This window comes from Leucoraja erinacea, chromosome 10, assembly GCF_028641065.1.
Source record: "Leucoraja erinacea ecotype New England chromosome 10, Leri_hhj_1, whole genome shotgun sequence".
Taxonomy (NCBI): domain Eukaryota; kingdom Metazoa; phylum Chordata; class Chondrichthyes; order Rajiformes; family Rajidae; genus Leucoraja; species Leucoraja erinaceus.
The window spans coordinates 22348340-22365786 of record NC_073386.1 but is presented as its reverse complement, the minus strand read 5'-3'; the positions used below and the strand labels follow the sequence as shown (position 1 = coordinate 22365786).

At 39.7% G+C, this 17447-nt stretch overlaps 1 protein-coding gene across 1 annotated transcript in view; it reads left to right on the top strand.

Annotated features, from left to right (window-relative positions):
- The window catches only part of plpp3 (phospholipid phosphatase 3), a 118353-nt gene extending 101277 nt beyond the window's left edge, over positions 1 to 17076 (top strand). Inside the window, exons 5-6 of the mRNA XM_055641679.1 lie at positions 2702 to 2878; positions 16127 to 17076. Coding sequence (XP_055497654.1) covers positions 2702 to 2878; positions 16127 to 16243 — 294 coding nt within the window. The 3' untranslated portion in view covers positions 16244 to 17076. The remainder of the gene's footprint in view (positions 1 to 2701; positions 2879 to 16126) is intronic.
- The last annotated feature ends 371 nt before the right edge of the window (positions 17077 to 17447 follow it).

The following is a 17447-nucleotide window of genomic DNA, read 5'->3' as shown; positions in this document are numbered from 1 at the left end:
AATCTCATGTGTCTTTTCCTTCGCTTCATAGATGCTGCCTCACTCGCTGAGTTTCACCAGCATTTTTGTCTACCTTCGATTTTGCAGCATCTGCAGTTCCTTCTTAAAAATCTCACGTATCTGTTGCTTTTTCACTGTTCCACAAGGGCAACCATCCATCTTGCAATATAGAAAAATTGCTAAGCAACAAATAAATCCGTAGCAAGGCCTTTCCTTGAGCTTCACCACAGGCAGGTCTAAATTCTACTTTAAGTAATACGTATCTTACTTTCAGGGTTTTATATTTAAATTTAATTCAGCTATTATACATCTTACTGTTCGTTGTTTCTTTCCATGTGGCCAAGATTAATTGTTACAAACTACATTTTATTTGAGGGCTAATCTCTTAATGAACCTATTATAGAAAATACACAGATTTGAAGTGGATATTCATACTGAGTGAGTAATAATGGTAAGAGATAGAAGCTATGCACTTAAGAGGCATGCGAAAATCAGCAAAATATTAGTCTATTTCTGTGGTGTGATATGTTTTGTCCAGGCTATTATTTTCAAATTAGTTCTTGTTTATTTTATGTAGACTTGAAGCACTCCAATGATCTAAACAGGAACTGACTGCAAAACCATCTTGTAGCAAGATGACAGAAATATTTGTTGCAGATTGTGCAAATGTTTTTTGTTAACTTTGTTTATTACACATTGCTACAGTCACTTGGCTGGATACATACAGTAACATTTAAAAAAAAACTCTTCTTAAATGAGGGTCTCCAGTGTGTGGCAATGTTAAAGCTCCTGTCCCACTTAGGAAACCTGAACGGAAACCTCTGGAGACTTTGCGCCCCACCCAAGGTTTCCGTGCAGTTCCCGCAGGTTGCAGGTGGTTCCCGGAGGTTGCAGGTAGTGGAAGCAGGTAGGGAGATTGACAAAAACCTCCGGGAACCGCACGGAAACCTTGGGTGGGGCACAAAGTCTCTAAAGGTTTCTGTTCAGGTTTCTTAAGTGGGACAGGGGCATTAAGTAGTATCCTTACTATTTGAGGAGTTAAATTTGAACATCTGTTTCTGAACATTTTGAGCACATTAACTATGAGTACTTCAAAGTGTGGTTATAGTGATTAAAATTCCCTTTAGAATTTATGATTACTACATATTTATGGATGCTAAGTCTTGGCATTTCTTTGTTTAGATTGCTATTGTTAACAGTACAATAATTAATGCAACCAGCATGCCATAATAGGTCAAGGCCTGGTTTCTAATTCTGGGATCACCAACATCTGAATTGTATCTGAATATAATTTTGGAGAGGTTTATGGAATGCACAGGATTGGAACAATCTGTCTCCAGGGTGAAACATTTTTGGAACAAGAAGAACCAGCCGTACACTGTATAAGTGCATCTTGTCAGTCAGTTGTGGAACTGATTAGTGAGCAGAGGACTTGGCCAAAAACATGAAAAATTATTAGGAGTGGCGATGAGAAGAAATTAAAATAAATAAACAAATGAGGCCCGAGTTATTTTCATGCAAGTGTAGAAACAATATACTGAAGTAAAACACACACATGTGAATTCAAATTTTGAACTATGAAAATTTACCAACAACCTTTACTGCTCAAATTACTTCCATAATATTGCGTGACTGCACGAATGTAATGGAGCTTTACATATGACAAATCTAATCTTGGTGACTGGATGGCAGCAGGAACATTAGAACTAAGTTGCTTTCAATTAAGAAAACAAGCGAATTAACAAAATATCTCAAACTACTGAGGGTAAATAGTTAGGGCTTTATTCTTTGGAGCGCAGAAGGTTAAGGGGGGACTTGATAGAGGTTTTTAAAATGATGAGAGGGATAGACAGAGTTGACGTGGAAAAGCTTTTCCCATTGAGAGTAGGGAAGATTCAAACAAGGGGACATGACATGAGAATTAAGGGATTGAAGTTTAGGGGTAACATGAGGGGAACTTCTTTACTCAGAGAGTGGTAGCTGTGTGGAATGAGCTTCCAGTGAAGGTGGTGGAGGCAGGTTCGTTTTTATCATTTAAAAATAAATTGGATAGTTATATGGATGGGAAGGGAATGGAGGGTTATGGTCTGAGCGCAGGTATATGGGACTAGGGGAGATTATGTGTTCGGCACGGACTAGAAGGGTCGAGATGGCCTGTTTCCGTGCTGTAATTGTTATATGGTTATTATATGGTAAATAAAATTAAAATTAAAAATATTTAAAGGTTTGAAATATTATTTATATTGAATATTGTACTACTGAATGTTCATTGACTGAGAGATTTTCAATATTCACAATAGCATTATTTTAAAGAGAGACACATGAAACTGCAAATGTTGGAATCTGTAGCAAAAAATAAACCGCTAGAGGAATATGATTAAGATGGGTGTTAAAGAGCTTACGGGGAGAAGGCAAGTGATTGGGGTTCGGAGGGAGAGATAGATCAGCCATGATTGAAAGGCAGAGTAGACTTAATGGCCCGAATGGCCTAACTCTACTCCTATTCCTTATGACCTTATAATTCATTGGTCAGGAAGCATCGATGGAGGCAGAGGGATAGTTGACATTTCGGGTTGAGTCCCTGGACCAGCTTTGTGGTGTCTCGTCTGTTTTTCAGATTAGACTTAGAAAAAAATGACAAATTAATAAAAAAAGCAACACTAACTTCAGAAACTAACTGCCCCTTTCTTTATGTCTTCAGTTTTATCTGCAGGCTCGCTTCACATGGAGAGGAGGCCGGCTCCTTCGACCCCTGCTCCAGTTCACCCTGGTGATGATGGCTTTCTACACTGGTCTGTCTCGAGTTTCAGACCATAAGCATCATCCCACAGACGTTTTGGCCGGCTTTGTGCAGGGAGCCCTGGTGGCTTATTTCATTGTAAGTATTATGTCATTGTATTTTACAATCTTTCCGAGAAAAAAAAAAAATTGTGTATAAGGTTTTAAACGCAGCTCTTAAATGGCCACGATTCAACAATTCAAATCCGACTCGCAATGATTGCAGCCGCCCTGGGAACCGAGAGCAGAGGAAGCGGAGAGTGGAAATTATTATCTACTCTGGTTAACCTGCCAATTTCTTTCTATGAGAAAGTATTCATGCTTCAAAATGTGTGCTTATCATTCTCCGGATAGGTTGATTACAGTTTTTGTTAGTTCAGGTCAGGATTAAATAAAAGAGTACTGTATAACCCTGCATTCAGTCAGTTGTAACACTATAATTTGTACTGGAGAAAGGCATTTCAAAGAAAAAAAATAAGCAGCAGAAATTCAAACTTTGACTTTAAGTCAACATCAGAACACCAGTCTTCTGCTATTATATATCTTTCACTGTCTTGGTAGTGAGGCTGAAAATACTTAAGAGCAAGATTTTACCAAAAATGATAGCAAATAACAAACATCTTGATGTGGTTTAAGTTGAATCCGCATATTGCTATAAACTAATAACATTTACATAGAACCACTAACCTATTCCATCACCGTAAAGTGGTACATGGATATTTAACTGTTTACCCAGTTATTAACTGCAGTATGAGCTTGTCCACTGAAACATTTAGTATATGAGTTTGGATAAAAATATCTCAAGAATCCAATGCATTGAAGGCATGTTGGAACAGTAGCAGCTTCTAAGTGTACAATGCTCTTACAGATTGGAACGTGACATTAAATACCCGCTTACATTAAAACTCCACGACTGGGAGATTGCACTTCATTGAACTGCTGGAGGTGCCCATTAGTAGTTGAAGGCAAAGGCAAGACCATGAAAGAAAGATTAGGACCATGGAATTGGGATTTAGATCAGTCATGTACACTTCATAGCTATACTTTATGTCCATTTCCTGCATACACCCTGTGAATATAGTAGCTGAGAGTCCGCATAAAGCTCTTGCAGAAATATTATTATTTGATGCATTGTAGGAGTGTGCCATTGCACGAACACATGTGTCTTCAAAATAAATATTTGGAATGAGTCTGTATCCAGATTTTGTTGGCAGCAATCAGTTCCAATATGCTGTTAAGATCCTGAAATAAGGACTGCTCACTTCAATAAGAGGTATTTCTAATGTTGATTCCCAAAAGCAGCAAATGTATTTAGCTAGTTAAAAAAGGCAATGCTAGAGTTATGCATTATTTGATTATTTTCATGTGAACTGATGTGCAATAACTAGGTGACTGTGGTGAATGGCACAACTGTTATTTTTATATTCTACCTTGTGTAGAACTTTCATCTCAACAGAACTTTTAATAATGGATTAAAGTAATCAAGCTAAGTCAGGTGAATGACCAGTTAAATATTACCATCTTATACATTTATAAGCCGGTATTATTAAGTGAACAATCCTGTCCTGCAGAAGTACTGAGTTGGTGCAACATTGGCTGAACCCACTGACCCAAACTGATATGTTTCATTGGAATACAGACTCATCTTGACCCAAGCCTGGTGGGCTTGGGCCCGATAGCCAGGTGCTACAGTGATATACCAGACAGCACGAGGATTCACTCCCTCAATGCAGCATAACCATCATATCCTGTTGGCTACTGCCCAGTATGAAGGAATGAGTTATCACACTTTTATTTCTCACCACTATACTGAGCCCTCCATTTTAGAGTCACCACATTAAATCAAAGGGTGGCTATTGGGGATAGCAGCTAGCATCTGATCTCTTGACGTTTCACTCTAATGCACGCACCTGAACTAGGAGGTTGTGGACCAGACCAGCAGCTGAGGAAAGGAACGAGCACAAGGAGATTACGATGTGTGGGAAGCGGAAAGGAGGCAGTAATGTAGGAAGCTGCCTCCTGCTCAGATAGTCCGGGCAAAATTACTGACAATTAAATGAACATGATCCTATTTCCCTTATCCACAGCTAGTCTCTTCTCACTCCCTGCCTATTGTTGACCACAGCAGCATCTCCATGACCACAGTACCACATTCAAAGTCCAACAAATCCACATTGCAAATCACATTTATACAATCATGTATCATTGGATGCTGCCTGACCCACTGAGTGCTGGAGTAACTCAGTGGGTCAGGGAGCATCTGTGGGGAATGGTTGAGTGATTTTTAAAGTCAGGACCCTTCTTCGGACCTTTGAAGTCTGAAGAAGGGCCCCAACTTGAAACGTCACGTATGAGTATGAAGAAGGGTCCTAACCCAAAATGGCACCTATCCATTCCATCCACAAATGATATGTAATTAACCTGTTGAGTTACTCCAGCACTTTTGAGCTAAACACAAATTCCAGCATCTGCAGTTCCTTGGGTTATGCTATGAACAAAGCAAAGCAGACATCGAGGTAGCAAGGTGAAAAGTAAAAGTGGCAGGCAGACAAAACCAGGGCAAAAATCAAAAAGGGCCACTTTTCAACATAATTGTATAAGGGGTAAGAGCGTTGTAAAAACAAGCCTGAAGGCTTTGTGTCTCAATGCAAGGAGTATTCGTAATAAGGTGGATGAGTTGAACGTGCAGATAGCCATTAATGATTATGATATAGTTGGGATCACGGAGACATGGCTCCAGGGTGACCAAGGCTGGGAGCTGAACATCCCGGGATATTCAATATTCAGGAGGGATAGAGAGAAAGGAAAAGGAGGTGGGGTAGTGTTGCTGGTTAGAGAGGAGATTAACGCAATGGAAAGGAAGGACATTAGTTTGGAGGATGTGGAATCGGTATGGGTAGAGCTGCGAAACAATAAGGGGCAGAAAACGCTGGTGGGTGTTGTGTACAGGCCACCTAACAGTAGTAGTGAAGTTGGGGATGGCATCAAACAGGAAATTAGAAATGCTTGCGACAAAGGCAAAGCAGTTATAATGGGTGACTTCAATCTACATATAGATTGGGTGAATCAAACTGGCAGGGGTGCTGAGGAAGAGGATTTCTTGGAATGTATACGGGATAGTTATCTAAACCAACATGTAGAGGAACCAACGAGAGAGCTGGCTATTTTAGACTGGGTATTGAGTAATGAGGAAGGGTTAGTTAGTAGTCTTGTTGTGCGTGGCCCCTTGGGCAAGAGTGACCATAATATGGTTGAGTTCTTCATTAGGATGGAGAGTGACATTGTTAATTCAGAAACAATGGTTTTGAACTTAAAGAAAGGTAACTTTGAGGGTATGAGACGTGAATTGGCCAAGATTGACTGGCAATTAATTCTAAAACGGTTGACGGTGGATATGCAATGGAAGGCATTTAAAGACTGCATGGATGAACTACAAAAATTGTTCATCCCAGTTTGGCAAAAGAATAAATCAGGGAAGGTAGTGCATCCATGGATAACAAGGGAAATCAGGGATAGTATCAAAGCAAAGGATGATGCGTACAAACTAGCCAGAAAAAGCAGCATACCGGAGGACTGGGAGAAATTCAGAGACCAGCAGAGGAGGACGAAGGGCTTAATTAGAAAAGGAAAAATGGATTATGAAAGAAAACTGGCAGTGAACATAAAATCTGACTGCAAAAGTTCTTATAGATATGTGAAAAGAAAGAGATTAGTTAAAACAAATGTAGGTCCCTTGCAGTCAGAAACAGGTGAGTTGATCATGGGGAACCAGGATATGGCGGACCAATTGAATAACTACTTTGGTTCCGTCTTCACTAAGGAAGACATAAATGATCTGCCGGAAATATCAGGGGCCCGCGAGGAATTGAGTGAAATCCAGGTTAGTCGGGAAGTGGTGTTGGGTAAATTGAATGGATTAAAGGCCGATAAATCCCCAGGGCCAGATAGGCTGCATCCCAGAGTACTTAAGGAAGTAGCTCCAGAAATAGTGGATGCATTAGTAATAATCTTTCAAAAACTCCTTAGATTCTGGAGTAGTTCCAGAGGATTGGCGGGTAGCAAACGTAACCCCACTTTTTAAGAAGGGAGGGAGAGAGAAAACGGGGAATTACAGACCAGTTAGCCTAACATCGGTAGTGGGGAAACTGCTAGAGTCAGTTATTAAAGATGGGATAGCAGCACATTTAGAAAGTGGTGAAATCATTGGACAAAGTCAGCATGGATTTACGAAAGGTAAATCGTGTCTGACGAATCTTATAGAATTTGTTGAGGATGTAACTAGTAGCGTGGATAGGGGGAGAACCAGTGGATGTGGTGTATCTGGACTTCCAGAAGGCTTTCGACAAGGTCCCACATAAGAGATTAGTATACAAACTTAAAGCACATGGCATTGGGGGTTCAGTATTGATGTGGATAGAGAACTGGCTGGCAAACAGGAAGCAAAGAGTTGGAGTAAACGGGTCCTTTTCACAATGGCAGGCAGTGACTAGTGGGGTACCGCAAGGCTCAGTACTGGGACCCCAGCTATTTACAATATATATTAATGATCTGGATGAGGGAATTGAAGGCAATATCTCCAAGTTTGCGGATGACACTAAGCTGGGGGGCAGTGTTAGGTGTGAGGAGGATGCTAGGAGACTGCAAGGTGACTTGGATAGGCTGGGTGAGTGGGCAAATGTTTGGCAGATGCAGTTTAATGTGGATAAATGTGAGGTTATCCATTTTGGTGGCAAAAACGGGAAAGCAGATTATTATCTAAACGGTGGCCGATTGGGAAACGGGGAGATGCAGCGAGACCTGGGTGTCATGGTACACCAGTCATTGAAGGTAGGCATGCAGGTGCAGCAGGCAGTAAAGAAAGCGAATGGCATGTTGGCTTTCATAGCAAGAGGATTTGAGTATAGGAGCAGGGAGGTTCTACTGCAGTTGTATAGGGTCTTGGTGAGACCACACCTGGAGTATTGCGTGCAGTTTTGGTCTCCAAATCTGAGGAAGGACATTATTGCCATAGAGGGAGTGCAGAGAAGGTTCACCAGACTGATTCCTGGGATGTCAGGACTGTCTTATGAAGAAAGACTGGATAGACTTGGTTTATACTCTCTAGAGTTTAGGAGATTGAGAGGGGATCTTATAGAAACTTACAAAATTCTTAAGGGGTTGGACAGGCTAGATGCAGGAAGATTGTTTCCGATGTTGGGGAAGTCCAGGACAAGGGGTCACAGCTTAAGGATAAGGGGGAAATCCTTTAAAACCGAGATGAGGAGAACTTTTTTCACACAGAGAGTGGTGAATCTCTGGAACTCTCTGCCACAGAGGGTAGTTGAGGCCAGTTCATTGGCTATATTTAAGAGGGAGTTAGATGTGGCCCTTGTGGCCAAGGGGATCAGAGGGTATGGAGAAAAGGCAGGTACGGGATACTGAGTTGGATGATCAGCCATGATCATATTAAATGGCGGTGCAGGCTCGAAGGGCCGAATGGCCTACTCCTGCACCTAATTTCTATGTTTCTATGTTTCTATGATTATCCTTCTCCATTCTCTTGGCTGTCTGACCCACTGAGTTACTCCAGCACTCTTGAGCAATACATAGGTTCAGCATCTGCAGTTCCTTGTGACTCGTATTAAAAAAAGCAATGCAGACATCAACTGATTATCGTTCTCCATTCTCTTGGTATGTTTTGAGTATCATGGTTTCTCGCCTGTGCCACAACAATGTGAAAGGCTGCTGACTTTCAGCTGAGCTAGTTTTTGATTGATTTTGCGGATCAATTTGACCTCAAACCCTGGTAAGGGCTGCTTTAGACTAATCTTTCCTTGATCAGCGTAACCTGGGCTGTCCTAACAAGTAATGAACATTAGTTGAAGCATACATTCATCATAAATGATCTTAGCTGAGTAGCCAAGAATTCTGAAACAATCGCTTTGAGGGCTAGGGCTCTCTCTCCTGCAGGAGTATCAAAGATGAACATCCCTTGGGTTCTACAATAAAGATCACAGTCTCTGAATAAACATCATTTACGGTGGCACAGTGGCGTAGCTGATCTGCTGCCACACAGCATCAGAGACCTGGGTTCAATCCTGACCTCGGGTGATATCTGTGGGGAGTTTGCACGTTTTCCCTGTGGGTTTCCTCTGGGTGCTCCAGTTTCCTCACACATCATAAAGATGTGCGGCTTTATAGGTTATTTGGGTTTTGTAAATCCTCCTACTGTGTGGAGAATGGATGAGAGAATGGAATAACATAAAACTGGTGTGAATGGCTGATCGATGGTCGCCATGGACTCGATGGGCCGAAGGGCCTGTTTCCATGCTGTATCACTAAACAACTTTAAACTTTTAGAACAAATATAAGGAGAAATGTAATCTCTCAGCTGCTGGTGAACCTGTAGTCTTCACTACTATTGAATACTTGTCAAGTTGCTGAATGTATTTAAGAAAGAGGTGGTAGAATTCTAGACGGAAAAGGCATTAAAGGGTATAGGATCCACTGAGAATTTGGTAGCGAGATAGAGAATCTGCCATGATTGTATTGAGTGGTGGAGCAGACTCGAAGGCTTAATAGTCCACTCTAGCTCCTATTTTCCATTATCTCTCTGTATACCCTGCTGGTTTGTTGCTGCTAGAACTGGCTCAATGTCACTTTATCTTTCTCGAGAGAGAGAGAAAGAGAGCGAGATAAGTGTATATCAGTTAGCATACAGAGAGTGGTTGATATCTGGAACTCGCTAACAGAGGAGGTGTTAGAGTCAGATACAATCAGCACGTTAAGAGTAATTTATTCAGGAACTTAAATAGGAAAGGAATAGAAAGAAAGAAACCTAACGTGAGCAAATTTAATTAGTGTAAGTGAACAAAAAGATCATTGTTCAGTGGTATCATTTAAAAATAAATTGGATAGGCATATGGATGAGAAAGGAATGGAGGGTTATGGTACGAGTGCAGGCAGGCGGGACTAAGGGGAAAAAAAATTTGTTCGGCATGGACTTGTAGGGCCGAGATGGCCTGTTTCCGTGCTGTAATTGTTATATGGTTATATGGTTATTATCAGCATGGATATGGTGGGCTGAAGGGCTCACTTCAGTGCTGCACTACTGTGTGGCTATGACATAATGATACAAATTCTTTATTTAATAACCTGGTGTTATTAAATAAAAACATCTTATATTTCTTAGAACCTGTCAAATTTACAGCATTGACTCCAAGGAAAAGCTCCAAAAATGTTATTAGGAACCACAAAGATTACTTTTGCAATATTTTTATAGGCTTTGCTTTCTTTTGAGTTACGGCATTTTGAGGAAGTGGTAATTTGAAGATCAATAAATATATGCATAAATAGTGAAGGCCGCAATATGCAATTTTACCCTACATCCTGTTATATTGATTGGGGATTATTAATTGACATATAGTCAAATTGAGCAAGGTCAGCTTGAGGAGCACCATGTTAAGTTGCGCACATTTCTACCATAAATCATTCTTAAATATTGGGCCCGTTGTTTTAATATGTATAATTGACAGTCTCTGACCTTCAAGCCGTATATTTTCCCTGAGATGTGCAATTCTCCCTCTAATTCCCGGCATGTTTAATTGAAATGAAGAAAATAATTGCAAGTTGTTTATCCCAGAAGTGAAAAACTTTAATGATAACTGTAACGAGAAAGGGAAATCTTTAGTAGGAGTGGATCTCCACATGTGCTTCACTAATAATTCATGCAACAGACTGGATTGTAACCCAATGACTGTGGTGACAGTGTGCTAAGGGAAATTGGACACGCAAATTAATTGACCAGCACAGCAGCGCATATATCACCACATAATATCATATGGTTAGAGAGTTGCGTTGCTTGACTAACCAAAAATACCAAAAACCTTTTGTTTCTTTAAACCTGAAACATGAACCCTCAATTATGTTTCAGGAGTGACTCAGAAGCAGGCTTATCATAATCTCTCATCTCTGATCCTCTCCTGATCCTTAAGATAATATATATGAGATATCAATAGTATCCTAATTGTTTCTCGTAATTCAGTTTGTTTGGACAGTTTGGGGTTGGGTGTTTGGCGATGGTCATTTCTGAGCATAATGTCGTTGTGACTTACAGTAAACCGAAATTCCACCCCTTTTTACTTTCAATAAAACCTCTGATTAATAACAGAGGTCATTTGAAGAATTCAGAATACTTTAATTCATAGATCATCGGATCCTGACTAAATGGTGCATTCTTCCTGAACACATTGTGGCTGCTTAATAATGAGGTTGTAAGCTGTGACCTTTATCCCCATGTCTATCTCTGTTGACGACATGGCATTGTTCTGCTGGAGCTGGGTTTGTAAAAGCTGACTCATGCATTTTTACCACCCAAATGTTGGAAGGAAGCCCCTTTACTCATAGCTGAATGTAATGATCGTTTGCCATTCATTTGAAAGACTATTTCATGGTTACTACTACCTCAATATAATAGAAAACAGAAAATTACATTTTGGTCTGGAATTATTCTGAATGCATTTTCTGTTTAGAACAGAGAACAGTACAACATCGGAATTCATCTGCCCCAGATAGAACAACAAAATCCTTATTTGCAGCAGCATAACAGAATACGTGAACATAGTACTCTGTAAAAAATATAATAAACGAGAGAAAAAGCTTATAGACAGGCACGCACACATACGCACACATATACACACGTGCACACACATACACTCACGCACACACATACACACGCGCACACACACACATGCATGCACATAAAAACAAACAAACAATAATAGTGCAAAAGACAAAACCAATGCCCCTAAGTATATGTAGTTCAGAGCTTATCTGATCCAAACATGATTCCAAATTAAACCACTCCCACATTCCTGCACAAGATCCATATCCCTCCATTCCCTACATATTCATGTGCCTATCTAATACCCCCTTAAATGCCACAATGATATTTGCTTCCAGCACCACCCCTGTCCCAGCCACCTACTAGTCTCCGTGGAGGGTGGGGGGGGGGGGGGGGGGACAACAACTTTCTCCTCACATTCCCTTTAAACTTTTCTCATCTCACCTTAAAGCTAGGCTGTATAATCCTTGACATTTCCACCCTGGCAAAAAAAAAAAATCTGGCTATCTACCCAATCTGTGCTCCTCATAAAATGTATAACATTCTATCAGGTCTCCCTTCAACTTCCCAATGAGATGATTGTGCTGAGCAGCAAGGTGCATCATAACAAGACAATAAAGCAGAAAGTAGGAGTGGGTTACCAAACCCGTCAAGTCTGTTCCACTATTCAACATGATCATGTCTGTCATGTGTTAGCCTCAGCTCCTTTTCTGTGCCAGATTCTCATAACGCTCAATTCTCCAATCTTTCAAATATTTTTCTTGGTTCTTGATTTCTTGGTCCTCCAAAATATTCCAAATGGAATTTAAACTGGAGGTAGAAATATCTATTTCTATCTTCAATATTCCCAATGATCTCGTATCCATACTCTCCAAGGGCAGTGAATTTCAAAGATTCACTACCTTCCAAGAGAAGACATTTCTACGCACCTCAGGTGCAAATGAATGGTCCCATATGTAGTGAATAAGTCCCCTTGTTCGTGACTCTCCCTCTCGTAAAATCTTTTAGTTGGAAGCTTAGTGGAAGGTGGACGAGGAATCTAGGTTGAAGCTCTTAAAATTTCCAACTTCCAATGGTGAAACAATAGTAGTTTGTTCATTGTGAATGTTGGGGGTTGGATGAAATTGGATGGAGCAAGCGGGCATATCTGTTAGTGGTTAGTTGTTACCTTGTGCGTTTTGCATTTGATAGATTACATTTAATAGTGCCAATAAGCCTGATAATTACAACGTACATGTTCCCTACTCTGAAAATGTGAATGTCTTTTTAGATAACAGATTCATAACTGCTAAAAATAAATAGATGATTTTTAACAATTCTTTGCATTTGGATTGTGTAATCTGAGATGGTCCATTTCCTCAAGTGTATATTATGGGTACAGATTGTTTTGTAAAGGAAGCTGAATATGCTTAAAATAGTATACAGCCTTTTAAAACCATAGCATTGCCTATAATAGAGAGAATAGAGATGTGTTTTGAACAGGATGTTGTGTGAATACACAGTAATAATAACATCTGGAAACAGGTATATAGAACAACATCTTGGGAGTCAACTATAGGATTAACGTGCGTCAGGAGCTGCTGTTTCTTTGGGTATTCCATATCATTTTAAGAGTACAGGATTGTTCTTTCTTGTAAATGTGTTACTAATTTGAGCATGCAGGAAATAACTTGCATTGTTACGTTTCATATCCGAAAATCGCTTGAAGCAGTTAACAGCCAATCATTTGCTTTGTGATCCATTTACTAGTATTACAGATGCTATGGCCAATCGGAAAAAGTTAAATGAGCATTTACCATGTTTTGTTGACGCATATTGAGGTTCAATTATTGTGCACTTGGGGATCTTGCATTGGTGAGTGAAGGCTGGGTGCGACCTCGGCTTAAACTCCGTAAATCTGATCGCTCAGCACTCCCTCAGTCATGAATTCAGTCATGAAACCCCAACATGACCAAAACGTGTAGGGACAAGCTGCAAATCAGCAGTGATGCTGGCTGGTCTTGATAACAAAGTCACATTGGACATAGTCTTCATTAGACCTTTGTGAATTGTGATGGGCAGCATGGTGGTGCAGCAGTAGAGTTTCTGCCTTACAACTCTAGAGAGCTGCCTTACAACAGCTAGAGACTCGGGTTTGATCCCGACCACGGGTGCTGTCTGTATGGAGTTTATACCTTCTCCCCATGACCACGTAGGTTTTCTCTGAGATCTTCGGTTTCTTCCCATTTTCCAAAGGCATACAGGTATGTAGGTAAATTTGCGTGGTACAACTGTAAATTGGCCTTAGTGTGTGTAGGATAATGTTAAAGTGTGAGGATCGCTGGTCAGTGCGGACTTGCTGGCTGTAGGATCTGTTTCCGCTTGGTATCTCTAAACTAAACTAAGAAGTCCTGTCAACACTTGTTGATGGGGAAACAAGGAGAAAACACTTCACTGAGTGGAGTTGCATCTCACAAGAGGAAGAAAGGTCAGAGGCAAATCATGCTGGTCTCAGGTTATTAGTTTAGGAGTTATTTGGGATAATCTCCTGACCATCTTCAGTTGCCTCTTTCTATCAAAAGGTCAGAAATGGGGATGCTCATTGAAGATTACACACTATTGAATTCCATTTTAACTCCTCAGATAACAAAGTAGTGTGTGGATGCATGCAACAAGACCAAGACAACGTTTGGGCATAAACTGATAACTGATAAGAAACATTCACCAAATGTCATCATTGATCATATTGAATCTCTGAAAATGAAAATCAGTTCCAAACCGAATATATGACTTCCATATCTCTCCCTTTATAAAGAATGTAAACTTGTTCCCACCCATCTTAATAATGTCAAGAAAGTCGGCTCACGCCCAATGCAGGTTTCAAATTTTTGGAATTATTGTTAGGGGTGAAAATAATGCCTCTAAGATTCCCAACATTTTGCTGGTGGAAAAAAAACTATTGCAACATGTATAATGTGTCTGCATTATGGTGCCCTTACTAGGAAATAATTTTGCTTTGTACCTAAGGTTTTGCTTTGAAGCGGTAACAAAATATTCTGTCAGACCAATGCCGGTCAATATTTCCTGTTCCCTAGTTGCCTCCAGGGATTAAAGGGTGTTGTGCTATCCTGATGATGTAATTGGGCAGCCAGGAAGTGAGTTTAATATTGCATCCGCTCATTGACTGTCTCTGGCAGCTGTGCCTTCATATCTCAAACTGCTTTTGGTGTGGTGAGAATTGGAAAAATGGTATCAATCTGGACCTCCTGCCATTGGTCTCTGTAGGATTCATTGTGTGTGTGTGTGTGTGTGTGTGTATACATGTACGTGGGTGTGCATCTGTAATTAAAAGAATACACAGACATTTTATCTTATACTTTTCCCCTTTAAACTGCTTTCCATCCATACTCCATTTATACATCAATGCGAGAGACTTGATTTTATATACCAGCATTCGTGATCATGGAATGGGCCAAAGCTTTCTACAGTCTATTGGAAATGCAGTCATAAAATAAAGCAATATGTGCAAAACAATGTCCCATGATCAGAAACGTAATAACTAACAAAAATGTATTGCCAAATATTGTATAATGTCCAAATTGGAAACAACATTTAGTTAAAAAGTTAATTATGTTATCTGGAACTTAAACCAAAGTACGTAGTTAATGAGCTTCATGTGCAGTGATGATGATGGAGCTGTTGATAGTTGAGGAAAGCTGCAAAATAATCTTCCTATCATTGATCCACATAATAATACGTACACTGAATAGAAATTGCTCTTATGGAATCTGCTGTTAAGAAAATACAGAGGGGAAAGCAGTCACTAATAATGCTAAACCAATGCAAACTCGGAATATAATTATCTTCATTCAGAAATTAAACAATGATAATGCAAAATGTCAAATGTTTTGTCTGTGTAACAGCAATATTCTAAATAAATAATGTGCAGTGTGTAGAAAGGAACTGCAGATGGTGGTTTATACTGTAGACACAAAGTGCTGGAGTAACTCAGCGGGTCACGCAGCATTTCTGGAGAAAAAGGCTGGATGACTTTTCGGGTTGGGGCCCTTCTTCAGACTGTGCAGTAACTAGAATATAAGAAATATATGAACGCAACCGCTTTTCTTGTGGGAGGTTAAATGGGTAACTCAATAGGGAGGAGCCCAAGGAACCAGAATTAATGTAAAATAGAGCCTGCACAATCCACACAACTAATGTTTACACCTCCTCTCACTAATTTTTGAACTAATTCAACATTCATGACCAGGGTGGCACAGCGGTAGAGTTGCTGCCTTACAGCGTCAGAGACCCAGTTCGATCCCGACGACGGGTGCTGTCTGTACGGAGTTTATATGTTCTCCCTTGGGTTTTCTCCGACTTCTTTCTCTCACATTCCAAAGACGTACAGGTTTGTAGGTTAATTGGCTTAGTATAAATGTAAATTATCCCTAGTGTGTGCAGGGATTGCTGGTTGGTGCGGACTCGTTAGACTGAAGGGCTTGTTTCCACACTGAATATCTAAACTAAACTAAACTAAAGGCAGTTTCCCTTTCATCTTGTGCTTTGTTATTAGAGGGAATGAAAAAAATAATAAGTATTGGTGACAAATAAATAAATTCTGTTTAAATTATTTATAATGCTTTGTGTAAGTGTTCAAACTCGTCCAGATGTACAATACTAAAATATTTGCTAAGTGAAATAGGATGTAGAACATTGGTGTTTTCATACAGTAGCTCGCTCTAATCTATAAACCTTCTTAACTTGCAGGCCTTCCACGTGTCCAATCTTTTCAAACCCAAGATGAAGATAACCCCTCCACCTGTGAGAAGAGAGATAATTACCCCTGTGGACATCATTGACAGGAACAACCACCATGGGATCTGATAATCACCTTTGTGATATGGAAAATGTGTATTATCAGCAACAAATCAAAATGGACTGACGCTGGAGCAGAAATCAAAAGAGAAAATAGTGACTGCTGAACAGCAAGTTTGCTGCTCTAATCTCATCAGACAGTAGAATGTAGGGGGAAAGACATTTTATCCACAGTCCTGCGGGGATGTGTACCATAGCAGCATTTTAATCATACCGCAAAAATCACACAGAAGGCATGAAAACTAAGCTTGTGAATTTGTTTTGAACTGGTCAACGTTGGCCACAAATGAATGAAAGCATTTGTTCAACGAAAGGAAAAGAAACTTTATAATAAACATCACGCGCAAAAGCATAACAGTGGCCGTCTCATTGTAAGCGACGAGGACCATGGCAGCAAACTTTCATATTTTATATATAAATATATAAAAAACTAAAACAAGATAACTATGTAAAATATTATTTCTGAATCAATCTTTTTTTAGATATTTTATCCACTGCAATTAAAACTGTTATGTGTCTCGACCTGTGTTACAAAGTGCTGCTTAAAAAAATAGCATTGATTTAAAAAAAACATATTTTGTATGTAGTCAACTAAAGTATTATAAGCTTTTTTGAGGTGAGAGAATATTGTTTGATAAAACTACAGCCAGAGCCACTTGCATCAATAATAAACATCACATTAAGTCATTTGTTAGTTCTTTATATTATGTTTTGTAAATAAATGTTTAGCTTCAACTTATTTCTAGTAGAATTTGAATGTTAACATCTGACTATTTTTCTGATGTAATTAGCTGTATGTTTTGGTTATGTGCTTTTAAAATAAAAGCTTCTAATGGACAGCGTGCGATGGTTCAGATTTACATCCTTTCATTTTCCTCTCTGCTGCACAGACGTATTCAAATAAATAATGTATTTATTCACCTTGGTCTTATTCCCCTTTGTTAAAGAGAGGATAAAGAGCAATATAATTTACCAAACTACATTTAAGTCAGACTTCTCTTTGGAAAAACGTGGAAGGTATTGCTTCCCGTACCTAAGAACGGATCCTAATCCCCATTCTTCCATCATCTTTTACCAATGTGACATATCAAATAACATTGTTATTTGCTGAAGGTCATTTATTTTCCCAGGAATTCACCCCCAAACTGGTGCAGCTAACTTGTGTTATTTGCAAAGTGCATCTTAAAAAAATAGCAGCACGTTGGCGCAGCGG